Raw genomic sequence first — 27746 nt, 5'->3', positions numbered from 1 at the left:
AGAAATAAAATTTTGACAAAATATCCTATAGAAATAAAATTTAGACAAAATTTCCTATAGAAATAAAATTTTGACAAAACTATAGAAACCTATAGAAATAAAATGTTGACAAAATTGCATATAGAAATAAAATTTTGACAAAAATTTTCTATAGAATTAAAATTTCCAAAAAATTTTCTATAGAAATAAATTTTCCAAAAATTTTCTATAGAAATAAAATTTCCAAAAATTTTCTATAGAAATAAAATTTTGCAAAAATTTTCTAGAGATATAAATTTTGCAAACATTTTCTAGAGATATAACATTTTCACAAAATTTTCAATAGAAATAAAATTTTGACAAATTTTCAATAGAAATAAAATTTTGACAAAATTTACCATAGAAATAAAATTTTGACAAAATTTTCTATAAAGTCTTTATTTTTAAAAATTGTATATTTTATGTTGCATCATGCTATCAAAGTCTATTAGGAGTAAGTTCTCCCTTTTTGCAGAAATAGTAACTTTGACTTGTTTGTGCAAGCTAAAATCGTTAAAACATTTAAAATTTGACACAAGGGATATTTATACCAAAAAAATTTTCAGTAGTAGGAGAGATGATATGTATAATGTTGCATGAAACATTTCTTTAAAAAAACATATTTTCATCCTAACCACATAACTTTGATCAAAAATTTCAAAACAAGATTTTTTAAAATTGGAAGTTTTTTGGTAAAATTTTCTTGAAATTTTGGTAGATTATTTTTGGTACGAGTGGCTACCGTGCCTGGCGGCAGTTCAGCAATGTGTAGTTCTTACATTTAAATGAACACTGTCAATGCAATCCACGCATATTATTGGTTTTACCCCACGACGAAGCGAAAATGTTTGGAAATTCTGTTTTATCCGGGAGTTTTTTGAAGGTCAATTACTTATGGAACCATGTACACACGCCATGGTTGTCGTTGAATCAAAATTTATCACTTTTTTCATGTGGGGAAGCTCCTTTTTCAACAAATTTTTATATGTGTAACTTTTATCAAAATACTTTTAAGTGAAGCGCCTAAAAGTATACAAAAATTTAAAGGACCAAGATAAATGTGTATGAAGTCAAGTAAGTGCTTTTCTGAAAAAGAATGTAATTTTTAGTGGCACATTTTTATAATAAATGTGCCGCTTTTTTACTTCGAGTGGTACCTAACGCTGATGGCCATATCACCACAATTTTTTAAGGATCGTTTTCTACTCAAGGCTATGTTCGGAATTGTGATTCAGCTAAACATGAAATCGGGCAGCACTCAATAATAAGAGAAGTTTGCCACTTGTAAAATAAAATTTAAATATAACCGTTTTAAATTTCAATGCGAAAACCGAACACACGATCGGCCTTTATATGAGGTGCTTGTTTACGATACTTTTCATAAGAGCAAAGCATTCACAAAATGTGGACAAACAATAGCAACACCGATCAGTACAAAATCATAACACTAGGAAAGCATTCGACGAATTACCTTCAGGGGTGAATTCGTTACAAAGACTCCAAGAAAGAGAATTTATCTTTTTATCTTCATTACCAACATCTTTTCTTAATCCTCTGTTTAAAGAATTTTAGTTAGCCTAAGCAAGAAATCAATTAGGCAAAATCATGAACAGCTTTCATTTAATTTGTTCTACATATAAAAAAGGGAATGTCATTTTATTCTTTAAAACACATACGCACATACATCGACGCTTATTTTAATTTCTTATTTTCTACATCGTTAGCACCTTCAATTATTTTTTCAGTCAAATCCTCATTATCAGCAGTCTCTTCAATGCTTAGACCTGTATCAAGACGATTTTTGTCGACAGGATACAACCATCGTTGGTAAAGATAGATTAGGAAAACTACATCGTCTCGTAGACAAGCTACTCGGTGGGCAGTTGGCATGCTAATTATGAAAGCGAAAAAGTCATCTATAAATGTGTTGAAGGCCTTGTACATGAAAGCTCTCCACGGTAGGGCAGCAACAGATTTCAATTTGTAATTAACAAACAATTGAGGCAGCATAAATAGGAATCCAAAGGCATATACACCTTTTACTAATGAATTTAGTGTCCAAGAATACCAACTTCGATGTGGGTAATAAACTAAAGAATAGATGGCTCCCGCAACACACAAGGGATAGAGGAGATAGCTTAAATAACGCATTCCTTGTTTATCAAATTCTTCGGTTTTCTTTTCAGCAGAGCCAATAGTCTTATTCTTGGGTTCTGTATTCGATTCATTTGGAACTGTTTTCTTGCGTATTCCGCTAAAATCAATTTCTAGTTTTAGTATTTTTTTGCATTTCCATAATTCTATCAATACTCCAATTCCAGCCGGTATCAATACCAACAGGGAAGTCTTTTCATCAAGTAAATATAAGAAAATTACTATTTGTGAAAAAGCACGCCAAAGTGTTGTTCGAGTTGATAGCCCTTCGTAAGACTTCTTTTTGCGCCAAAATGTTACATCATTTTTGAAAGACAGGAAATCGAATAACATCTGAAAATATATAATGATGATTGCATATATAGCTTCCAAAAGGATAGCTTTTCTTGCTTACATGAATACTAGCAACAAAAATCGTAACCATAAGCAAATACAGGTTTGTGTCGGAAAACATCGATTTGATCTCCTCGACATCGTTTTTGGTGAAGCCCATTTGATACATCATCTTCATGGCATGCTCGATCATTAGCATAAGTCGTAGTCTTCCAATACCCATTGGACGGAAATTAAATTTTAAGGAAAAGGTCGTCATATTGCGATCAACCTCCACCAAGTCTTTCATACGGGTATTGAAGAAGTCCGTTTTCAATATGGGCAATATTTGTTGGTGCCTATTGACATGTATCAGTTGGGCCATTTCTGGAGGAACATCTTGGGCCGAAAGTGATATCAAATCTGTTAGTAATGAAACATGCACCTGGGAATTTATGTGTGTACTTGGTTTGACCGTTTGCTTTAGTTTTTTTGGGGTTACTCCTTCCTTCTGTAAGAAAAAGTTCTTTACTTAAGTCTTTTGGTATTGTAGAAATTCCTTACATCTCCCAGTAAATTAAAAGCTGCCGCCTTAGGCACCATATATTCCGTAAGACTCAAGCTGTGTATAACTGTTGGTCCATCCCGTCTTAAGGTTTTCCATTCTAGAGGCTCTCCCTGCAATGCTAGAACCACTTGCATATGTAAAGTACCATTTCGACGTGTTTTTGCCGGCACACTGATTTCATAGTCCTTCTCGTATGCTTCCAAATATTTGAAATTTCGAATACTATCCACTTTGGTCACCTCTGATGATATAGGATTTGTAGAGGTAGAGGTGAACAAAGCCAATTGCATACGTGGATTACTCGAGAGGAAGGATTTATAACAAGGGACGTCGGTACACTTAAGGGTAGTGAATAATTGTGCCATCATCCACATGGAATGACCAATATAACCTAAGAAGGCTATACCCAAAAGGGTAGTAATTGAAGGAAATGCAATTGGCATGGAGAAGTTGTAATTAGAAGTATTGCTCCATAAACGTAGAGATCTCTACGCTCGAAAACGCCTAAGAACTTGACAGGTCTAACATCTGTTGTTACGCTTGACAGCCGGGGCTAATGGACGACAATTGAATAACGACTGTGTTTTGAACTGAAATGTTGTGAGTAAACTACTCAAGATGGCGCTGAAGTTGGGAGAATATATGAGTCTGAACACAACGCAGGGAAACTTAGTCCGTTCACACTATACTGTTATTTTTGGCACGGTCGGATAAACACTATGACAGAGGTTCGTCTATTTGTTGTGTGTTCGTTCAAGTTTTACCGTTACACTGCACAAACAATTATGATAACAACATGAAGAAATAAGAAGAAACATAAACAATGTAGATGGACGAAAATTTCAGGCTCACTTAGACTATTCAGTCCATTGTCATACCACATTGGTGAACTTCTCTCTTATCACTGAGTGCCCGATTCCATGTTAAGCTCAATGACAAGAGACCTCCTTTTTACAGCCGAGTCCGAACGGCGTTCCACATTGCAGTGAAACCACTTAGAGAAGTTTTGAAACCCTCAGTAATGTCACTAGCATTACAGAGGTGGGATAATCCACCGCTGAAAAACTTTTTGGTGTTCGGTCGAAGCAGGAATCGAACCCACGACCTTGTGTATGCAAGGCGGGCATGTTAACCATTGCACCACGGTGGCTCCCAAAAGTTATATGTGAAGCCATTTTTGAATTAAAAATGTAGGAAACAATAAAAATTCCAAGCAGACTTAGCGATGCATCGTTAATTACATTGCAGAAATGCTTGTTTTAATTCTGAAAATAAACTAGTGTTTGTTAATGTTTGGCAAACATCCCCTGAAGATTTGTGCCTCCGTGCCACTCAATCAGAAAAAAATCAAAGTTGTTTTGATTTTATGCCTGGATTTAAGCTGTAGCTGGATTTACGCCCAGGAATGCACAAATTTATTTTGAGTGCATGTAATAAAAACAAATCTCCTTGGATTTTTTATTACGCACATTCTCTTTATGTTGTTAAACCTGTGGAAAAGATATCGATATGTGAGCTAATTACGTTACTCGACTCATTGTCTAATTAGGCAATGAACTAAACGATCATATTCCTACAATGCTTCTTATTGTTCGTTTAATGTAAACTCATTTAGGCCCTTATAATTATTTCAGGTAAAAACTAATGCCAATAATAATGAAAATATTACAGAAGTTTTGAACATCACTGTATATGGGGTCTATATATAAATGTGAACCGATTTCGATCTAATACATCAAAATGTGAAATTTTAGTAACATTGTTTAATAAATAAGAGTATTATGGCCAAATTTGGAAAAATCGGGCGATACATATATATATGGAAACTATAGCTAAATATGAACCGATTTTGATGATTTTTTGCACATATTGTTAGCGCTATAAAATATTTGATTAAGCCTTATTGGCCTTATAAGGGTTTTAGGATACATATATATGAAAGCTATATCTAAATCTGAACCGATTTCGATGGAATTTTGCACATTTAAGGATAAGATTACTTTGTGGAAAATTTGACGCCGATCGGTTAGTAAGTGAACGCAATCTGGCCCCATTTATCGAAATCGGCCGATACATATATATGGGAGCTATACCTAAATTTGATCCGAATTCAATAGCATTTGTCTTTCTGGTAAAAAACGCAACATACCAACTTTCATCAAAATCGGTTAATAATTGCTACCGGAATCCTGTGAACAACAAATACATGGACAGACGGAAGGACGGACGGACACCAAGCGCTAGATCGACTCAGGAGGTGATTCTGAGTCGATTGGTATATATTTTATGGGGTCTAAAATCAATATTTCTGCTAGGCACATTTTTTATTGCAGATCAAAGTTATTATACCCTGACCACTATGTGGTCTTAGGGTATAATTTAAATACCTATTACGGTCTAACTATTTGATGGTAGGTAAGTATATTATGAAAAGTATTGAAATTTCTCATCATTCTTGAACTCAAGCAATATCAATACATCATAACAAATATTATATATCTTTACAAGATAAGATTTAAACATGCTGGTAAGTATTATGAATTATTATTACAAAAGTATTATTAATTAATTGTTTTGAAGAATTCTCTTTGTTGAACGACGAAACTTTGAAATTCCTCCAGCAGCAATCTTACAAATTGTCGCAAATACATGCACGACATTTGGGCGAGTTGCTGGAGGAATTTGGAAGTGGAGCGGATGGTAGATGCCACGGGAGAAGCCTTTGAAAATCCTGAGGAAACTGAGAATTCAAAGAAACTTGAGATTTCTCAGTTTTCTGAGAATTCGAAGGAACCTAAGATTTCTCAGTTTTCTGAGAATTCAAAGATACCCGAGATTTCTCAGATATCTGACACTTCAAAGGAACCTGAGATTTCTCAGTTTTCTGGGAATTCAAAGGTACCTGAGATTTCTCGGAAAACTGAGAATTCTTCTCAGTATCCTCAGGACGACAAAGAACCACCTAGTGGCAAGGTGGTTAAAATATTAAATCCATGTAAGTATTTATTTTTATTATACATTATTTAACTATTGAATTTATTATATGTTTACTTTTATATTTTTTGCAGTGTCTCTCCCGAATCAAGCCTTATGGCTACGGGTCGTTCAATTTGGGAGCCGACGATGTCTGACAAGACAAGCATATTGTATGGGATGCCGTCAGAGATCCGAAAGGCGCTCCGGAGAGTTGAGACACAGGCAAGGAAAGAGTTCACCCTGCCCAATAGGCAGATTAATATTTCTTCGAATTTATCGAAACTTCGTACAACAGCCCAAGGTTCTTACGAAAAACTTGGAAAAATGTCGAAAAATCCATCTATTCGTGCATTTAAGTTGGGATGCCATCAGAGATCGGAAAGGCGCTCCGGAGAGTTGAGACGCAGGCAAGGAAAGAGTTCACCCTGCCCAATAGGCAGATGAATATTTCTTCGAATTTATCGAAACTTCGTACTACAGCCCAAGGTTCTTACGAAAAACTTGGAAAAATGTCGAAAAATCAATTTATTCGTGCAAGTCTTTAAATTTATTAGTTGTTTTGTTTTTAATTTGTATATTTTTGTATTTTCTTTCCAGGACTTTCCAGGAATTCTTTATTCAACCGTCGAACTGAACGGACGTGTTTTCTAATAGCGGAGTATTTCATCGTAATAAGTACTTATTACGAATTTCACGTGTGGTGGAAATAATAAACCACCATGCAGCGAAATTCAAAGTCATCCACTGGGTTGCTAACTTCAGGGCCCAGTGGACGGGTAACGACTGAAGTTATAAATTTGGGCAGCGACCAAGAGTCAGGCCCAATTAGTCGACCTGTAGACGGGTCGACTGGCGGTGACACTTTGGCAAGTCGAACCTTTTCTAAGGTGACGACATCAAAAGGAGGCAATCCCTCTCGAAAGAGATTCAAGGAACGAAGAAATGCCTTGTTTATCCTAAAGAAATTAGGATCAGTCGACCCAAACACGTTGTCGGCTAAGCAAAGCGATTCCTTAAAATGGGCTCAAGGAATTCTTGAAGCTGGAAAAAGGGAACGATCACCGGATGAGCTACCATCCTCTAAACGGGATCAAAGATCGTTTGCCTCAGTTGCAAAAGACAGCCTTGTGATGGCTATTATTAATAAAGGAGCATTGGACGGTATGATTCCAAGGCAAAAATGGGGGGAAATTGAGAACGCGATGTCTGGTGTCTACTCAGAGGTGCGAAAAAAGTTTCCCGGACCAAGTCCTCGACAGCAAGATGCTGGATGGTATCAAGGACGATATAAGTTAATAGCTTTTGCAGACCAGAGGTCTATGGATTGCTTTAAAGCTGCATTGATGCTAATTGGTGAAGTTTGGGAAGGAGCCGCTTTGGAGTTAGTCGATAAAAAAGACATACCGGCTAAACCTAGAGCACATGCATGGATACCGGCAAACCCTCCTGATCCTGAGTCAATATTAGAGAGACTAAAAGAATGTAACCTAGATCTTCCAACCGCCGATTGGAAGGTTGGTCGTTTGGATGAGGTGGATGGACCAAGACGACATGCGGTGTTTATATTAAACATAGAGTCGCTGCCACATCTAGCCCAGACCCAAGGACGCGTAAGTTATGGCTTTCATGATATTCATATGAAGGTATACAAAAGCGATCAGCCAAAGGATACCGAAACGGACAAGCCTCCGGTAGAGTCAGCAGTGAAAAAATCTCCTAGCGAAGCCGAAGGAGACATAAAACCTGCAGACTATGGCGAAAATCATATGCGGGAAGTTTCTACAGGCTCAAGCCTCACCAAAGCTAAACCGCGGATTGTTGCGAGAGTTACCGAGATCTGTGAAGAGGAAGCCCTTGATGACTCAATTGAAGCGGCTGATGTGACGGTGGTTGAAAATTTGGATGGTTCTACGGTTCCTCCAGATAAATCTTCACCATTGTAAGGCCGCTTGTGCTGCCTTAAAAGTTCTCCTGATGAAAGGAGACATAGATATAGTTCTTATTCAAGAACCATACATATATAAGAACAAGATCTGTGAATTAAGCACTCCGGGTTTCAAACTTTTGCATAATACCGGTAACGATATAAATCGAGCATGTATAATTGCTAAAAACGAACTAAACTTGTTTCTGCTTCCTTCATTGAGCAATGCAGACACTGTCGTAGCCAGTCTAGAGATATCCAAATGCAAATATTGGGTATCTTCGGTCTACATGGGACATGATAGGGATATGCCACCCTGTGCCGTTAAGACCTTAGTTGAGGAGTCACTAAAAACAAAGACAAAACTCATTATGGGATGCGATGCAAATGCACATCATAGTATTTGGGGAAGTAGTGATACTAATGCAAGGGGAGAGTCGCTAATAGAGTTTATTTTGCGTACTAACCTGGTAGTTTGCAATAAGGGAGATGCACCAACCTTCGTCACCAGGAACAGACAAGAGGTTTGGACGTCACGTTGACCTCTCCGGAACTAAATGATAAGATATCTGAGTGGCAAGTTTTGAGAGAACATAGCTTCTCAGATCATCGCTACATCAGTTTCAGATTGGCTGTTCGTACTTCAAAGACCATATTTCCGCCAAATGTTAGGAAAGCTGATTGGAATAGGTATAGGGAATCGTTCAATTTGATGATACCGGAAGTGCCGGAGACAAATATGAGCACTGTGCAAGATATCGAACACGCAGTAGAGCGGATTACTAAGGCCTTCAACATTTCACTGAAATCTGCATGCCCTAGAGGAAAGCCAAGGGGAAAAAATCGGCCGCCATGGTGGACTACGGAGTTAAGTAATATGAGGAAATCCTGCAGGAAGCTCTTTAACAAAGCAAAGTCCACAAGAGCTCCGGAGGATTGGGACACTTACAAGATGAATCTGAGAGAATATAAACGAGAACTGAGAAGGTCTCAACAAAACTCTTGGGATGATTACTGTAGCAGTATTGAGAATACGTCAGAGGCTTCCAGACTACGGAAGGTACTAGCATCCACTAACACCGCTCCAGGTTTCATTAAAACATCGGAGGGAAATTGGACAACGTCCAGTGAGGAGACGTTGGAGGTACTTTTGGACACACACTTCCCTGGAAATCAGACGGTTGAACCATGTTCCGGCGGTGTAACAGAGGCTCGGCGATCATTTCCTATCGAGGAAATTGTGTCGGAATCTAGAATAAAATGGGCTTTAAATAGCTTTGGACCATTCAAATCCCCCGGACATGATGGAATTACTCCGGCGGAGCTACAGGCAGTGGTTGAAAGAATTATCCCCTGGTTGACGGTGATATATAAACAATGTGTAAACTTAGCATATATTCCAGAAAAGTGGAGGGAAACAAAAGTCGTCTTCATACCTAAAGCAGGAAAAGCCTCTCACTCGAGTGCGAAGGATTTCCGACCAATCAGCTTATCCTCATTCCTACTTAAGACCCTGGAGAGGATGATAGACATGTATCTTAGAACTAGCGTGGATTCAAGTTTGCTCTCGAAACGACAGCATGCATACTCGAAGGGCAGGTCTACTGAGACCGCATTGCATGAACTGGTCAGCTTTATTGAAAGCTCACTATCTGTCAAAGAATACACAATCGTGGCGTTTCTAGACATCGAAGGGGCGTTCAATAATGTCCATCCGAGCTCGATATTAAATGGACTGACAACTCTGAATGTTGATCCAGGTATAGTTAGGCTGTTAGACGAACTTCTAATAAAGAGACGTATTTCAGCCACACTAGGGCAAGCAAACATACAAAGGTATGTGAACAGAGGCACTCCCCAAGGAGGAGTTCTATCACCTCTTCTTTGGAATGTTGCTATAAACAACCTTCTGGTTTCTCTAGAAAAAGAAAGGATAAAAGTGGTGGCATACGCAGATGATGTGGCGCTAGCAGTCAGGGGAAAATTCCCATCCACAATCAGAGATATTATACAGAGAGCTCTCCGGATGACTGAGAAATGGGCGAAAGATAATGGTCTTGGTGTAAATCCAGCAAAGACAGAAATAGTCATGTACTGCAAAGATCGCAAAACTCCCACGGTTAGGCCCATTTCCTTAGGGTGTACTGAAATTCCCTTTGGTGAGTGTGCAAAATACCTTGGCGTTATTTTGGACAGGAAGCTGAATTTTAGGCTTAATATTGAAGAGAGGGCGAGAAAAGCCACGGTAGCTTTGTACTCGTGCAAAAAGGCAATAGGGAAAAAGTGGGGACTAAGACCAAAAATTGTGCATTGGCTATACACGGCAGTGGTTAGACCTATAATGCTATATGGTGTTGTAGTCTGGTGGCCGGCACTTCAGAAACCGACTTGTTTAGATAAAGTTCAGCGTATGGCGAGCTTATGTATCTCAGGCGCATTTAGTAAGACAGGAACAGACTCCCTTAATGTCATGCTACATCTATTACCTTTAGACATTTTGGCCAAACAGTCAGCTGCAACAACGGCTGTGCGGTTGCGCGAGCTATCGCTGTGGTCGGAAAAAATGTACGGTCATAGTTCGGTCCTCAAAGTAATGCCAGATGTCCCTAACGTAGTGGATTACACCCTGGCAAAACCACTTTTCGACAAAAAGTTTGAAACTCTAATTCCCAACAGTGAGGCGTGGTGTACACAGACCCCGGGGAATAAAAGATATATAGATTTCTATACTGATGGCTCCAAATTGAATGGACAAGTGGGGTTCGGAGTATATTCTAAAGATCTGGAAATTCGAATAGCGAAAAGATTACCTAATCACTGTAGTGTTTTTCAGGCTGAAATATTGGCAATAAGAGAGTTGGTGAATTGGCTGAGAAGTAATGTTCCAACAAATATTGGCATTAATATATACTCAGACAGTCAACCTGCAATAAAATCCTTGGACTCTGTGTTCCTTAACTCAAAAACGGCCATAGACTGCCGCAAATCTCTCAACGAGATGGCTGAGCAGTACAATATTCACCTAATATGGGTGCCTGGTCATAGGAACATACCGGGGAACTGTGAAGCAGATGTGTTAGCAAGGCTAGGAACTACCTTACAGATTCCAGGGGAACTAGAATCTGTTGGTATGCCTCTGGCCACCTGCAAGCTCTTACTGCGTGAGAAGGCTGTTATGATGGCCAATATTCGATGGGAAAATTGCAAGGGTTGTAACGACACCAAGCAAATATGGCCCCATTTAAACTTAAACCGCACACTAGATATGCTAGTGTTCTCAAGGCGTCAGATAGCACTCCTAATATCTGCTATAACGGGTCGCTGCCTGATAGGCGAATTTGCAAAAACTATAGGTGCGAAGTATAATGACTATTGTATAAGCTGTCATGACGTGGAGGAAAAGGAATCAATTAAACACCTCTTGTGTGAGTGTCCTGCTTTTTGTGTAAGGCGTAAGCGAATTTTAGGAGCATATAGCTTTAGATTACTGGCTGACCTGGAAAACGTTAACTTAAGCAGTTTGTTAATGTTTTTGGAGCAATCTGGTTGGTTCCACAAAAGTAAATAATAGAGAAGGTTCAGTGGTTAAGACTAGAAGTGCCCATATGTAATAGGTACTTTTAGTTAAATGTGGTATCACAATGGACTGAATAGTCTAAGTGAGCTTGAAATTTAATCGGGCTGCCACTTTAACCTAATCTAACCTAACCTTCCAGGACTTAAATGAGGGCAGGTGAGCCTTTCCTTTCCATCATAAAGCAATTTATAGTCTGCATCGTCCATCACCATCATCCCTCCGATATTATTAAGTTTATATTTATTTATTATTAAACAAATTAAATTTATTTTTGTAAAATTATAGTTAAAAATATTATATTATTATTAAGATAAAATATTTAAATTCTTGTTTTTAAAATAATAATTAAAAATATAATATTATTATTAAAATATATGAATATATAATAAATTAATTTCAAAACAAATACTTTAAACCAAAGACTATAAATCCTCAAAATAACTATATATTTGAAGCGTTTTTATATTAAAATTTAAGATTCAATATTTCAGCTAATGCTTAGTACTAGTTCGCTTCTGCGAAAAACGAATATCTTCATCTATCTCCGTTAATATGGTCTCAAACCCAGGGATGTTACCTTATTTATGCGAAATAACAGGTTGGCTGATAAGTCCCCGGTCTGACACATAGATGGCGTCGCTAGTAAAGGGTGATACGGTCAAAATTTGGTCTTCTTTAGGTTCCGCTTGACAATAGCCCAGTATTTCTCAATTGGGCGGAGCTCTGGCGTGTTGGGAGGGTTCTTGTCCTTGGGAACCATCTGCACGTTGTTGGCGTCGTACCACTCCATGGCCTTTTTACCGTAATGGCAAGATGCCAATTCCGGCCAAAACAGTACGGAACAACCGTGTTTCTTCAGGAAAGTCAGCAGACGTTTATTCAAACACTCTTTCACGTAAATTTCTTGGTTGACAGTCCCGGAAGCTATGAAAATGCTGCTTTTCAAGCCACAGGTACAGATGGCTTGCCAAACCAGATATTTCTACCTTTCCCCTTCCTTTTGCCGTATAAAACTCCTGTCCCGGAAGCTACTTGTAGTCGGCTTTGACGTAGGTTTCGTCGTCCATTACCACGCAGTCAAACTTCGTCAGCATTGTCGGGGATCGCGCTTTGGCCGTCGTATTTTGTTTATCATCGCGATTTGGAGTTACTACCTTCTTGTAAGTCGATAGTCCGGCTCGTTTTTTGGCTCGATGCACGGTTGTAGACGATACACCCAGCTTATTTGCGGCATCTCGGAGAGAGGTTAGGGTTTCGCTTGAAACTACCGGCAACTCTCTTTGTCGTCTCAGAGGCTTCCGGTTTTCGATTTCCCCCCGATCCAGACTTCCTGGCTGTCGACAAACGTTCCCCAAACACTTTAATTACATTTGTAACGGTTGATTTGGCAACTTTTAGCGATTTTTCCAGCTTTGCGTGCGAGTAGCTCGGATTTTCGCGATGCGCGAGCACAATTTTGATACGCTGCTCTTCTTGCTTGGACGGCATTTTGACAACTCAAGAGTGAATTCCAAAATCAAAATAGGAGCAACATTCTACACACACACCTTCTAAATGAGGAGTGTTCAGGTTTTTTAAATGCAAAATTGAAAGAAATACGTCAAGTTTATATTGACCAAATTTTGACCGTATCTCTCTTTATATACTTGAAGATTAGTATGTGTGAGGGAGTATACTACCGTAGGCAAAAAACGGTGAGTTTATTTTTCGAATCTGTTCGTGGTTCAAATGGGGTACCGATAGCAATTTTATTGGTTGCCCTGATAATTCAAAAGGCAGTTATTTCAAACAATAGTTGGCTGTCATAAAAAAAACAAATACAATTATATTGGTTGTGACTGCCAATTTTACTGTCAATTGGTTGAGGCAACAAATTCTATCGGTTAGATTCCGGTAGTAGATGGAACCAAATAAATTGGTTGGCAAAAAAATTGGTTGTCACAACAAATTTGTTTTCTGTGTGTATGCTGGATCTGCTATATCATGGATAAGCCAGCGAAAAAAAATTGTATCAACATCAACCACTGAATCTGAAATAATTGCTGCAAGCGAAACATGCAAAGAATTGATATGGCTACGTCGATTATATAAAGACAAAATCCAGAATTTCATCGCAGGACTAAACATATTTCAATAAAACACTTCTTCCTAAGGGAGAAGCTTACTGAGGGCGAAGTCTACGTCTCGCAAATATCTACAGAAAATCAACTTGCTGATATGATGACCAAACCTCTTGCAAAAAACAGACTGCATTTATTATGTAAACATTTGAATTTGTGTTAACTTATAAAACAAGGAAAAGTGTTGGATATGTGTTTATAAGTAAACACTTTTTAGAGTGTACTTCTTCATGTTACAAACTATATTTTAGTATTCTAGTTGTTATATCTTTTGTTTTCATGAACAATTGTCACCTAAAAAAAAATACCTTTAAACACAATAGTTAATACTTAATACTATACCCATGCCTTTTGATTACTTCTGCGCAACTTTTTGCCATTGGATAGGATTAAATGGTCAATAGGGCTGTTTTCGTTTTGCACTGGATTCAACATTTGTATGGGCTATCCAGAACATCGTTGCACTGGTGTTCTATCCAGAACATCTCATCAGTGCAAGTCGCGCCGATCTTGCCAGATTGTGTTTTAATAAAGTGACGCTTCATCGATTCACAATAGCACTTTATTGTGACTAATTTATCGAAAAACATGAAATTCAAAGTGGTATAGTGTCATAAATAATCGCAGCAGTAAATATTTATTACTAATCGGAGCATTTCATACATTAAAAATGGAAGATTTCACTTCTTTTCTGTGATTGTTTTTGAACAGCTGATGACAGTGTTGCATATTTTTGCAGATGTCCTGGATAAACGAGTACTCTGTTTTCTTTTAGTCCTTCACGGCTTAGGGTATCCAGTGCTAAAAGAAAACAGCCCTAATGATATCATATGGTTCAGTTTAAATTAGATTGCGTAAGTCTATTGCAAAAATTTCGTAACAATTTTTAAACCCTCCACCATAGGATGGGGGTATATTAACTTTGTCATTCCGTTTGTAACACATCGAAATATTGCTCTAAGACCCCATAAAGTATATATATTCTGGGTCGTGGTGAAATTCTGAGTCGATCTGAGAATGTCAGTCCGTCCGTCCGTCTGTTGAAATCAAGCTAACTTCCGAACGAAACAAGCTATCGACTTGAAACTTGGCACAAGTAGTTCTTATTGATGTAGGTCGGATGGTATTGCAAATGGGCCATATCGGTTCACTTTTACGTATAGCCCCCATATAAACGGACCCCCAAATTTGGCTTGCGAGGACTCTAAGAGAAGCAAATTTCATCCGATCCGGCTGAAATTTGGTACATGGTGTCAGCATATGATCTCTAACAACCATGCAAAAATTGGTCCACATCGGTTCATAATTGTATGTAGCCCCCATATAAACCGATCCCCCGATTTGGCTTGCGGAGCCTCAAAGAGATGCAAATTTCATCCGATCTGACTGAAATTGGTCCATATCGGTCCACTTTTACGTATAGCCCCCATATAAACGGACCCCCCAAATTTGGCTTGCGATTGCTCTAAGAGAAGCAAATTTCATCCGATCCGGCTGAAATTTGGTACATGGTGTTAGTATATGGTCTCTAACAACCATGCAAAAATTGTTCCATATCGGTCCATAATTATATATAGCCCCCATATAAACCGATCCCCAGATTTGACCTCCGGAGTCCCTTGGAAGAACAAAATTCATCCGATTCGGTTGGAATTTGGTATGTGATGTAAGTATATGTTATCCAACAACCATGCAGGAATTGGTTCATATCAGTCCATAATTACATATAGCCCCCATATAAACCGACTCCCAGATTTGACCTCCGGTTCCTTTTGGAGAAGCAAAATTCATCCGATCTGGTTGCAATTTGGTACGTGGTGGTAGTATATGATATTTAACAGCCATGCCAAAAGTGGTCCATATCAGTTCATAATCATATATGGTTAGGTTAGGTTAGGTTAAAGTGGCAGCCCGATTAAATTTCAGGCTCACTTAGACTATTCAGTCCATTGTGATACCACATTTAACTAAAAGTACCTATTACATATGGGCACTTCTAGTCTTAACCACTGAACCTTCTCTATTATTTACTTTTGTGGAACCAACCAGATTGCTCCAAAAACATTAACAAACTGCTTAAGTTAACGTTTTCCAGGTCAGCCAGTAATCTAAAGCTATATGCTCCTAAAATTCGCTTACGCCTTACACAAAAAGCAGGACACTCACACAAGAGGTGTTTAATTGATTCCTTTTCCTCCACGTCATGACAGCTTATACAATAGTCATTATACTTCGCACCTATAGTTTTTGCAAATTCGCCTATCAGGCAGCGACCCGTTATAGCAGATATTAGGAGTGCTATCTGACGCCTTGAGAACACTAGCATATCTAGTGTGCGGTTTAAGTTTAAATGGGGCCATATTTGCTTGGTGTCGTTACAACCCTTGCAATTTTCCCATCGAATATTGGCCATCATAACAGCCTTCTCACGCAGTAAGAGCTTGCAGGTGGCCAGAGGCATACCAACAGATTCTAGTTCCCCTGGAATCTGTAAGGTAGTTCCTAGCCTTGCTAACACATCTGCTTCACAGTTCCCCGGTATGTTCCTATGACCAGGCACCCATATTAGGTGAATATTGTACTGCTCAGCCATCTCGTTGAGAGATTTGCGGCAGTCTATGGCCGTTTTTGAGTTAAGGAACACAGAGTCCAAGGATTTTATTGCAGGTTGACTGTCTGAGTATATATTAATGCCAATATTTGTTGGAACATTACTTCTCAGTCAATTCACCACCTCTCTTATTGCCAATATTTCAGCCTGAAAAACACTACAGTGATTAGGTAATCTTTTCGCAATTCGAATTTCCAGATCTTTAGAATATACTCCGAACCCCACTTGTCCATTCAATTTGGAGCCATCAGTATAGAAATCTATATATCTTTTATTCCCCGGGGTCTGTGTACACCACGCTTCACTGTTGGGAATTAAAGTTTCAAACTTTTTGTCGAAAAGTGGTTTTGCCAGGGTGTAATCCACTACGTTAGGCACATCTGGCATTACTTTGAGGACCGAACTATGACCGTACATTTTTTCCGACCACAGCGATAGCTCGCGCAACCGCACAGCCGTTGTTGCAGCTGACTGTTTGGCCAAAATGTCTAAAGGCAATAGATGTAGCATGACATTAAGGGAGTCTGTTCCTGTCTTACTAAATGCGCCTGAGATACATAAGCTCGCCATACGCTGAACTTTATCTAAACAAGTCGGTTTCTGAAGTGCCGGCCACCAGACTACAACACCATATAGCATTATAGGTCTAACCACTGCCGTGTATAGCCAATGCACAATTTTTGGTCTTAGTCCCCACTTTTTCCCTATTGCCTTTTTGCACGAGTACAAAGCTACCGTTGCTTTTCTCGCCCTCTCTTCAATATTAAGCCTAAAATTCAGCTTCCTGTCCAAAATAACGCCAAGGTATTTTGCACACTCACCAAAGGGAATTTCAGTACCCCCTAAGGAAATGGGCCTAACCGTGGGAGTTTTGCGATCTTTGCAGTACATGACTATTTCTGTCTTTGCTGGATTTACACCAAGACCATTATCTTTCGCCCATTTCTCAGTCATCCGGAGAGCTCTCTGTATAATATCTCTGATTGTGGATGGGAATTTTCCCCTGACTGCTAGCGCCACATCATCTGCGTATGCCACCACTTTTATCCTTTCTTTTTCTAGAGAAACCAGAAGGTTGTTTATAGCAACATTCCAAAGAAGAGGTGATAGAACTCCTCCTTGGGGAGTGCCTCTGTTCACATACCTTTGTATGTTTGCTTGCCCTAGTGTGGCTGAAATACGTCTCTTTATTAGAAGTTCGTCTAACAGCCTGGATCCACATTCAGAGTTGTCAGTCCATTTAATATCGAGCTCGGGTGGACATTATTGAACGCCCCTTCGATGTCTAGAAACGCCACGATTGTGTATTCTTTGACAGATAGTGAGCTTTCAATAAAGCTGACCAGTTCATGCAATGCGGTCTCAGTAGACCTGCCCTTCGAGTATGCATGCTGTCGTTTCGAGAGCAAACTTGAATCCACGCTAGTTCTAAGATACATGTCTATCATCCTCTCCAGGGTCTTAAGTAGGAATGAGGATAAGCTGATTGGTCGGAAATCCTTCGCACTCGAGTGAGAGGCTTTTCCTGCTTTAGGTATGAAGACGACTTTTGTTTCCCTCCACTTTTCTGGAATATATGCTAAGTTTACACATTGTTTATATATCACCGTCAACCAGGGGATAATTCTTTCAACCACTGCCTGTAACTCCGCCGGAGTAATTCCATCAGGTCCGGGGGATTTGAATGGTCCAAAGCTATTTAAAGCCCATTTTATTCTAGATTCCGACACAATTTCCTCGATAGGAAATGATCGCCGAGCCTCTGTTACACCGCCGGAACATGGTTCAACCGTCTGATTTCCAGGGAAGTGTGTGTCCAAAAGTACCTCCAACGTCTCCTCACTGGACGTTGACCAATTTCCCTCCGATGTTTTAATGAAACCTGGAGCGGTGTTAGTGGATGCTAGTACCTTCCGTAGTCTGGAAGCCTCTGACGTATTCTCAATACTGCTACAGTAATCAAAACAAAAATCCCAAGAGTTTTGTTGAGACCTTCTCAGTTCTCGTTTATATTCTCTCAGATTCATCTTGTAAGTGTCCCAATCCTCCGGAGCTCTTGTGGACTTTGCTTTGTTAAAGAGCTTCCTGCAGGATTTCCTCATATTACTTAACTCCGTAGTCCACCATGGCGGCCGATTTTTTCCCCTTGGCAAGCAGCTTTCAGTGTTGAAGGCCTTCGTAATCCGCTCCACTGCGTGTTCGATATCTTGCACAGTGCTCATATTTGTCTCCGGCATTTCTGGTATCATCAAATTGAACGATTCCCTATACCTATTCCAATCAGCTTTCCTAACATTTGGCGGAAATATGGTCTTTGAAGTACGAACAGCCAATCTGAAACTGATGTAGCGATGATCTGAGAAGCTATGTTCCCTCAAAACTTGCCACCCAGATATCTTATCATTCAGTTCCGGAGAGGTCAACGTTACGTCCAAAACCTCTTGTCTGTTCCTGGTGACGAAGGTTGGTGCATCTCCCTTATTGCAAACTACCAGGTTAGTACGCAAAATAAACTCTATTAGCGACTCTCCCCTTGCATTAGTATCACTACTTCCCCAAATACTATGATGTGCATTTGCATCGCATCCCATAATGAGTTTTGTCTTTGTTTTTAGTGACTCCTCAACTAAGGTCTTAACGGCACAGGGTGGCATATCCCTATCATGTCCCATGTAGACCGAAGATACCCAATATTTGCATGTGGATATCTCTAGACTGGCTACGACAGTGTCTGCATTGCTCAATGAAGGAAGCAGAAACAAGTTTAGTTCGTTTTTAGCAATTATACATGCTCGATTTATATCGTTACCGGTATTATGCAAAAGTTTGAAACCCGGAGTGCTTAATTGACAGATCTTGTTCTTATATATGTATGGTTCTTGAATAAGAACTATATCTATGTCTCCTTTCATCAGGAGAACTTTTAAGGCAGCACAAGCGGCCTTACAATGGTGAAGATTTATCTGGAGGAACCGTAGAACCATCCAAATTTTCAACCACCGTCACATCAGCCGCTTCAATTGAGTCATCAAGGGCTTCCTCTTCACAGATCTCGGTGACTCTCGCAACAATCCGCGGTTCAGCTGTGGTGAGGCTTGACCTGTAGAAACTTCCCGCATATGATTTTCGCCATAGTCTGCAGGTTTTATGTCTCCTTCGGCTTCGCTAGGAGATTTTTTCACTGCTGACTCTACCGGAGGCTTGTCCGTTTCGGTATCCTTTGGCTGATCGCTTTTGTATACCTTCATATGGATATCATGAAAGCCATAACTTACGCGTCCTTGGGTCTGGGCTAGATGTGGCAGCGACTCTGTGTTTAATATAAACACCGCATTTCGTCTTGGTCCATCCACCTCATCCAAACGACCAACCTTCCAATCGGCGGTTGGAAGATCTGGGTTACATTCTTTTAGTCTCTCTAGTATTGACTCAGGATCAGGAGGGTTTGCCGGTATTCATGCATGTGCTCTAGGTTTAGCCGGTATGTCTTTTATATCGACTAACTCCAAAGCGGTTCCTTCCCAAACTTCACCAATTAGCATCAATGCAGCTTTAAAGCAATCCATAGACCTCTGGTCTGCAAAAGCTATTAACTTATATCGTCCTTGATACCATCCAGCATCTTGCTGTCGAGGACTTGGTCCGGGAAACTTTTTTCGCACCTCTGAGTAGACACCAGACATCGCGTTCTCAATTTCCCCCCATTTTTGCCTTGGAATCATACCGCCCAATGCTCCTTTATTAATAATAGCCATCACAAGGCTGTCTTTTGCAACTGAGGCAAACGATCTTTGATCCCGTTTAGAGGATGGTAGCTCATCCGGTGATCGTTCCCTTTTTCCAGCTTCAAGAATTCCTTGAGCTCATTTTAAGGAATCGCTTTGCTTAGCCGACAACGTGCTTGGGTCGACTGATCCTAATTTCTTTAGGATAAACAAAGCATTTCTTCGTTCCTTGAATCTCTTTCGAGAGGGATTGCCTCCTTTTGATGTCGTCACCTTAGAAAAGGTTCGACTTGCCAAAGTGTCACCGCCAGTCGACCCGTCTACAGGTCGACTAATTGGGCCTGACTCTTGGTCGCTGCCCAAATTTATAACTTCAGTCGTTACCCGTCCACTGGGCCCTGAAGTTAGCAACCCAGTGGATGACTTCGAATTTCGCTGCATGGTGGTTTATTATTTCCACCACACGTGAAATTCGTAATAAGTACTTATTACGATGAAATACTCCGCTATTAGAAAACACGTCCGTTCAGTTCGACGGTATAAATATAGCCCCCATATAAACCGATCCCGAGATTTGGTTTTGGAGGACCAAATGTCATCCGAGTCAGTTGAAATTTGGTACATTGTGCTAGTATATGACCGTTAACAACCATGCCTAACTAGGTCCATATCGGTCTACAGTTATATATAGCCCTCAGATAGATCGATCCCGAGTAACACAACAATTGGTCCATATCAAGTTCATAATTGCATATAGCCCCCATATAAGCGACCCCCATATTTCAATTCTGGCTCTCTACCACGTATGGACTAACTCACAATTTAGAAAACGATGTTAAGAAGTTTTAAGATACCACAACCCAAGTAATTCGATTGTGGATGACAGTCTTTCGTAGAAGTTTCTACGCAATCCATGGTGGAGGGTACATAAGATTCGGCCTGGCCGAACTTACGGCCGTATATACTTGTTCTTTCCACAGCTTTCCAAAGGTTGTTTTATGACTTTTACTTTAGGCGACTGAACGAGCTAGTCAAGCACCCGCAATGTTCATAGGAAATTCATTGTATCACCTTACACGTGTACTAGAGGCCATGTTCGCGCTGAATAATCCATGCAGACTACATTTCCCGGAATACTTACGGCAATATCACATGCGACAAAATGTTTTTGTAGACTTCCGACAGCATAATACCCTCGACACTATAAATCGGGCCAATAACTTGTCCAAAAAATACCCCCAGACCCTAATATTGGTCCCACCATGATTGACGTATATTATTGTATTTCTTGGATTAAGGCATTCCTCGCAGCCTTCGTACTAAATTTCTACCATCAGAACCATGCAAGTTAAATTTTGAATCGTAGGAAGATATAGCACATATCCACTGCTCCTGAGGCCATTAAAGGTATTTTTGTGAAAATTGAATGCGCGCTAACCTAGTTTTCTTTGAAATAATATTAATAATAGATCTACCATACCCGCTAACTATGAACGATTTGCGCAAGAAAGTCAAGTGCCGGAACCGATCGGGACCGTTATAGACTGTGATCCATAACAGTAACACCGATGGATGGAAGATGGGAGAGAGAATGGGACTAGGCGTAGACACTGTGGATGGCCCAGACACCGAGATCCTAATTCGATTGCGGCCCCCGGCACAGTCCATCAAGCAAATGTTTGGGCAATCTTTGTCAGAGAACGTAAACATTTACATTGGAATGCGAACGGATAATCAACGATTACTCGGAATACGACAAAATCCTCATCATATGGTTGTCTGAAGGAAAGTAATATACACCTGTTAATTTAATTTCGTTTTCAGTTTTATTGCATAGTTTAAAAACTAATATAAGTTCTTCAATACAGTGGGGATAATATTTGATGATTCACAATCGAAAGGTAGATATGTGATATGAATGAATCCTACATTTACTAATTATTTACTAAATATCAAATAATTTCTAGAGTTGTTGACAGTTTCGTAGGTTTACATCGGAAAACAATAAGTTAAGAATTTTATATGAATGAACATGGTCATAACTAGAAACGATCTTAATTTAGAGTCTACATAAAAAGAACAATAAAGATAGACGAATAAGTAATAGCTTATTATAGTAGTTTTGGTCACTATCTATATTCAATTTGTGTTCGAACCATATTCGATTTTCGACTTCGAAGCCTTTTCGATGGGCTCTCGAATATTATTCGATTGTGAGATGTTTGAGGGTATGTTGCATGGAAGTTTGTCGAATTTTGTATGAGTTCGGAATAGGATGCAGATGATTGATGATGATTTCTTGATAAATAGAGGAGATTTGGAGGATGTGTACATGAATATGACATCAAACTTATACTAATAACAAATATGCTTTATGTACATAATAATAATAATAATATTAATACTTAAATTTAATAAAAAATATTAAACAATTTGAAAGCGTACTTCTGGCCTAAGTGGCCTAACAATGTGGTTTTGTTTTTGGTGCCATGCTGACATCTTACGCCAAACGCTTTTTCCGACTAGGGGATAAGATCTTGAGCATTGTGACCACTGGAGCCTCAAATGACATGGAAACGACAAACGATAGTAGATAAGAGGCAACCACAAACCCAAAGAACATAATGACCTAGAAGAAGCGAGAACAATTAAATATGGCAACCCCCGGGGAGTTTGTGAAACACTTACCATTGTATCACCTCCCAAATGCAAGGGAGAATCTGTGTTCAAAGCCATTGAACGAATGACTATTGGATGTACCAAATAGGCACAATAGGTGACTCGGGAGAATGGATAGAGGCAAGGAGCTGAGAGTAATGTATTTACAAAACCTCCATAACCTGTTGAGCATGCTATAGTTATCCAGGCAAGCGATAGAGCCCATGCCGAATGACTAAGGGAACTATAGAGAGCTGCTGTTAACTGGGATAATTCGGCACGATATAAGCCAAAGATCAAGACAAAAAGATTGAGCGAAGCCAAAAACCACGCCAATGCCACTTTTGTTCTGGATAAACGAATTTTGCAATTGGTACGGAATAATATCCATCCCACTGCCATACCAATTAGATATGGTCCCAAACGAGTCCAAGGTTTATCATAGATTTTATCGAACAAAGCCAGAGGATCATCAGTATCGGGTCGATGATTATTGCTGAAAGCAATGACTGCAGTTGTTATCCAAGATAATACCAAAAATGCTCCAGTAGTAATAGCCGCCAATTTAAAGTGTCGTACACCAACAATGAGAATTAAAGCTCCAATGATATAGAATTGTGTGTCATTCGCCAGATACCAACTCCAAAGCATACACTGCAAATGCATTGCGTGAATTATCATATAATCGCAATTGCGTCAAGGTACTTACCATTTGTTCGACAGGAAAGAGTGTATTGATATAGAGGGCATTACGCCACCAATAATCGGGGCAGGTAATATGATCCATTGTGGGAGGATCAAAAATTGAATAGGCTGCCAAATATTTCATGGATACTTGCACAACTCCCAATACAAACATGTAAGGAGCAGTTAATCTGAAAGTATGGATGTTCAATCATATTAATACGGTTTGGTTTGGTGGAATCTCCAAAAATTGATGGGAGTATTTTCGATGAAACTTTTTCTTCGACTATATAGACTGTAAGAAGGATTGTACAACTAATCTCAATAACTTCAAATTGAATTATTTTTTGCCGTCGAATAGACAACTTTATATCGGCTTAGCCATCAAGCCGCCACCGCCGGAGTCATAATTTAGTGTTAGCTTCCGCCGATAAAAATGGGTCGGCTTCATTTGTCTTCCACCGTCAAAAATGGGTCGGCAGGATTTGTCTATGTTGGTCTTGACATTGACGTGGAGAGGAGAGATATTACTTTCATATGCGTATTACGGTTAGTCTTGGGTAAAATCGTTCGGATTTACCGTTCCTTTTGTACATAGGAACTAGTTCCTACAAAACGTTTCTTCATTCCATGACAACTAAATTGACGCAATACATTAAAATATCAAACAATAAGCTATGAGATAAATAGTAGGAACAATCCTAAAATCTAATTTACATTTTATTATATGTTGCAAAATGATTATATATTTATTTTTTATTTCAAAGATTTCGCCCTATACAGCTAACCTACATTTGAGAGATTTCACTCTAGACAGCTAATCTACGTTTGAGAGATGTATGCCGTTTTAATTTTTTTTCTACGCCTCGTTTTACTTCTCGGAAATTGAATACTGAAAATGTGATTTTTTGTTACACAATAATTACAAGTTTATCGAAGAACGCGTTACGAAAAGTACGTGTTAGTACGAAAATTAAAAAAAAAAACAACAGTTTAGATGTTAACCCTGTTAAGGCCGGTACTATGTTCATTCTTGCGAAAACAATTTTATAGAAACCATTATTTCGCACATAGAAAGCGGTGTTTATTTAGGTAACAGGGAGCGCTATTTAACAGGGAGCGATACGGAATTAAGTTGGAGGTTGTTGCTTGCTATTACAAAATTAACATTTTATTTTTCATTGGGCAATTGATCTGCTACACCTTTGATCGTTTGTATATGATCCATGTTTGCGTTATAAACCCACACAAAAAGTTTTAATAAATAAATAATTTCGTAATTCACATTGCAAAAGGCGCCATGCTATAAACTCAACTCGATAAAAAAAAAAACAAAAAATTTCGGTAGTTTTTCGCATTTTTAAAGTAAATAATAGAGAAGGTTCAGTGGTTAAGACTAGAAGTGCCCATATGTAATAGGTACTTTTAGTTAAATGTGGTATCACAATGGACTGAATAGTCTAAGTGAGCTTGAAATTTAATCGGGCTGCCACTTTAACCTAATCTAACCTAACCTTCCAGGACTTAAATGAGGGCAGGTGAGCCTTTCCTTTCCATCATAAAGCAATTTATAGTCTGCATCGTCCATCACCATCATCCCTCCGATATTATTAAGTTTATATTTATTTATTATTAAACAAATTAAATTTATTTTTGTAAAATTATAGTTAAAAATATTATATTATTATTAAGATAAAATATTTAAATTCTTGTTTTTAAAATAATAATTAAAAATATAATATTATTATTAAAATATATGAATATATAATAAATTAATTTCAAAACAAATACTTTAAACCAAAGACTATAAATCCTCAAAATAACTATATATTTGAAGCGTTTTTATATTAAAATTTAAGATTCAATATTTCAGCTAATGCTTAGTACTAGTTCGCTTCTGCGAAAAACGAATATCTTCATCTATCTCCGTTAATATGGTCTCAAACCCAGGGATGTTACCTTATTTATGCGAAATAACAGGTTGGCTGATAAGTCCCCGGTCTGACACATAGATGGCGTCGCTAGTAAAGGGTGATACGGTCAAAATTTGGTCTTCTTTAGGTTCCGCTTGACAATAGCCCAGTATTTCTCAATTGGGCGGAGCTCTGGCGTGTTGGGAGGGTTCTTGTCCTTGGGAACCATCTGCACGTTGTTGGCGTCGTACCACTCCATGGCCTTTTTACCGTAATGGCAAGATGCCAATTCCGGCCAAAACAGTACGGAACAACCGTGTTTCTTCAGGAAAGTCAGCAGACGTTTATTCAAACACTCTTTCACGTAAATTTCTTGGTTGACAGTCCCGGAAGCTATGAAAATGCTGCTTTTCAAGCCACAGGTACAGATGGCTTGCCAAACCAGATATTTCTTTGCGAACTTTGACAGTTTTATGTGCTTGAAAATATCTGCTACCTTTCCCCTTCCTTTTGCCGTATAAAACTCCTGTCCCGGAAGCTACTTGTAGTCGGCTTTGACGTAGGTTTCGTCGTCCATTACCACGCAGTCAAACTTCGTCAGCATTGTCGGGGATCGCGCTTTGGCCGTCGTATTTTGTTTATCATCGCGATTTGGAGTTACTACCTTCTTGTAAGTCGATAGTCCGGCTCGTTTTTTGGCTCGATGCACGGTTGTAGACGATACACCCAGCTTATTTGCGGCATCTCGGAGAGAGGTTAGGGTTTCGCTTGAAACTACCGGCAACTCTCTTTGTCGTCTCAGAGGCTTCCGGTTTTCGATTTCCCCCCGATCCAGACTTCCTGGCTGTCGACAAACGTTCCCCAAACACTTTAATTACATTTGTAACGGTTGATTTGGCAACTTTTAGCGATTTTTCCAGCTTTGCGTGCGAGTAGCTCGGATTTTCGCGATGCGCGAGCACAATTTTGATACGCTGCTCTTCTTGCTTGGACGGCATTTTGACAACTCAAGAGTGAATTCCAAAATCAAAATAGGAGCAACATTCTACACACACACCTTCTAAATGAGGAGTGTTCAGGTTTTTTAAATGCAAAATTGAAAGAAATACGTCAAGTTTATATTGACCAAATTTTGACCGTATCTCTCTTTATATACTTGAAGATTAGTATGTGTGAGGGAGTATACTACCGTAGGCAAAAAACGGTGAGTTTATTTTTCGAATCTGTTCGTGGTTCAAATGGGGTACCGATAGCAATTTTATTGGTTGCCCTGATAATTCAAAAGGCAGTTATTTCAAACAATAGTTGGCTGTCATAAAAAAAACAAATACAATTATATTGGTTGTGACTGCCAATTTTACTGTCAATTGGTTGAGGCAACAAATTCTATCGGTTAGATTCCGGTAGTAGATGGAACCAAATAAATTGGTTGGCAAAAAAATTGGTTGTCACAACAAATTTGTTTTCTGTGTGTATGCTGGATCTGCTATATCATGGATAAGCCAGCGAAAAAAAATTGTATCAACATCAACCACTGAATCTGAAATAATTGCTGCAAGCGAAACATGCAAAGAATTGATATGGCTACGTCGATTATATAAAGACAAAATCCAGAATTTCATCGCAGGACTAAACATATTTCAATAAAACACTTCTTCCTAAGGGAGAAGCTTACTGAGGGCGAAGTCTACGTCTCGCAAATATCTACAGAAAATCAACTTGCTGATATGATGACCAAACCTCTTGCAAAAAACAGACTGCATTTATTATGTAAACATTTGAATTTGTGTTAACTTATAAAACAAGGAAAAGTGTTGGATATGTGTTTATAAGTAAACACTTTTTAGAGTGTACTTCTTCATGTTACAAACTATATTTTAGTATTCTAGTTGTTATATCTTTTGTTTTCATGAACAATTGTCACCTAAAAAAAAATACCTTTAAACACAATAGTTAATACTTAATACTATACCCATGCCTTTTGATTACTTCTGCGCAACTTTTTGCCATTGGATAGGATTAAATGGTCAATAGGGCTGTTTTCGTTTTGCACTGGATTCAACATTTGTATGGGCTATCCAGAACATCGTTGCACTGGTGTTCTATCCAGAACATCTCATCAGTGCAAGTCGCGCCGATCTTGCCAGATTGTGTTTTAATAAAGTGACGCTTCATCGATTCACAATAGCACTTTATTGTGACTAATTTATCGAAAAACATGAAATTCAAAGTGGTATAGTGTCATAAATAATCGCAGCAGTAAATATTTATTACTAATCGGAGCATTTCATACATTAAAAATGGAAGATTTCACTTCTTTTCTGTGATTGTTTTTGAACAGCTGATGACAGTGTTGCATATTTTTGCAGATGTCCTGGATAAACGAGTACTCTGTTTTCTTTTAGTCCTTCACGGCTTAGGGTATCCAGTGCTAAAAGAAAACAGCCCTAATGATATCATATGGTTCAGTTTAAATTAGATTGCGTAAGTCTATTGCAAAAATTTC

At 38.8% G+C, this 27746-nt stretch overlaps 2 protein-coding genes across 2 annotated transcripts; both read right to left on the bottom strand.

Annotated features, from left to right (window-relative positions):
* Window positions 1–1632: 1632 nt before the first annotated feature.
* Window positions 1633–3592, bottom strand: LOC142229594 (lipid scramblase CLPTM1L). Its single transcript, XM_075300164.1, has 3 exons — window positions 3049–3592; window positions 2567–2995; window positions 1633–2505 (listed from the first exon to the last, which is right to left on the bottom strand). Exons 1-3 carry the CDS (start codon window positions 3493–3495, stop codon window positions 1711–1713), a joined length of 1671 nt encoding a protein of 556 aa, XP_075156279.1. The 5' UTR covers window positions 3496–3592; the 3' UTR covers window positions 1633–1710.
* Window positions 3593–22430: 18838 nt separating this feature from the next.
* Window positions 22431–24921, bottom strand: LOC142230842 (nose resistant to fluoxetine protein 6-like). The gene is made up of 5 exons (XM_075301465.1): window positions 24842–24921; window positions 23908–23964; window positions 23353–23518; window positions 22674–23297; window positions 22431–22614 (listed from the first exon to the last, which is right to left on the bottom strand). The coding sequence occupies exons 1-5, from the start codon at window positions 24919–24921 to the stop codon at window positions 22486–22488; spliced, it is 1056 nt and encodes a 351-aa protein (XP_075157580.1). The 3' UTR covers window positions 22431–22485.
* Between the last annotated feature and the right edge of the window lie 2825 nt (window positions 24922–27746).

Source organism: Haematobia irritans, chromosome 3, assembly GCF_050003625.1.
Source record: "Haematobia irritans isolate KBUSLIRL chromosome 3, ASM5000362v1, whole genome shotgun sequence".
Lineage (NCBI taxonomy): Eukaryota > Metazoa > Arthropoda > Insecta > Diptera > Muscidae > Haematobia > Haematobia irritans.
This window is presented reverse-complemented; position numbering and strand designations above follow the sequence as displayed.

Coding starts and splice junctions, on each gene's coding strand:
- LOC142229594 (XM_075300164.1), bottom strand. CDS start 3,495: ATGCCAATTGCATTTCCTTCAATTACTACCCTTTTGGGTATAGCCTTC. Junction 2,996..3,048: donor CTTTTAATTTACTGGGAGAT/GTAAGGAATTTC, acceptor TTTTTCTTACAG/AAGGAAGGAGTAACCCCAAA. Junction 2,506..2,566: donor TTTTTGTTGCTAGTATTCAT/GTAAGCAAGAAA, acceptor ATATATTTTCAG/ATGTTATTCGATTTCCTGTC.
- LOC142230842 (XM_075301465.1), bottom strand. CDS start 24,921: ATGGTGATGGACGATGCAGACTATAAATTGCTTTATGATGGAAAGGAA. Junction 23,519..23,907: donor TCCTATGTACAAAAGGAACG/GTAAATCCGAAC, acceptor CCATACTTTCAG/ATTAACTGCTCCTTACATGT. Junction 23,298..23,352: donor TCTTTCCTGTCGAACAAATG/GTAAGTACCTTG, acceptor ATGCATTTGCAG/TGTATGCTTTGGAGTTGGTA.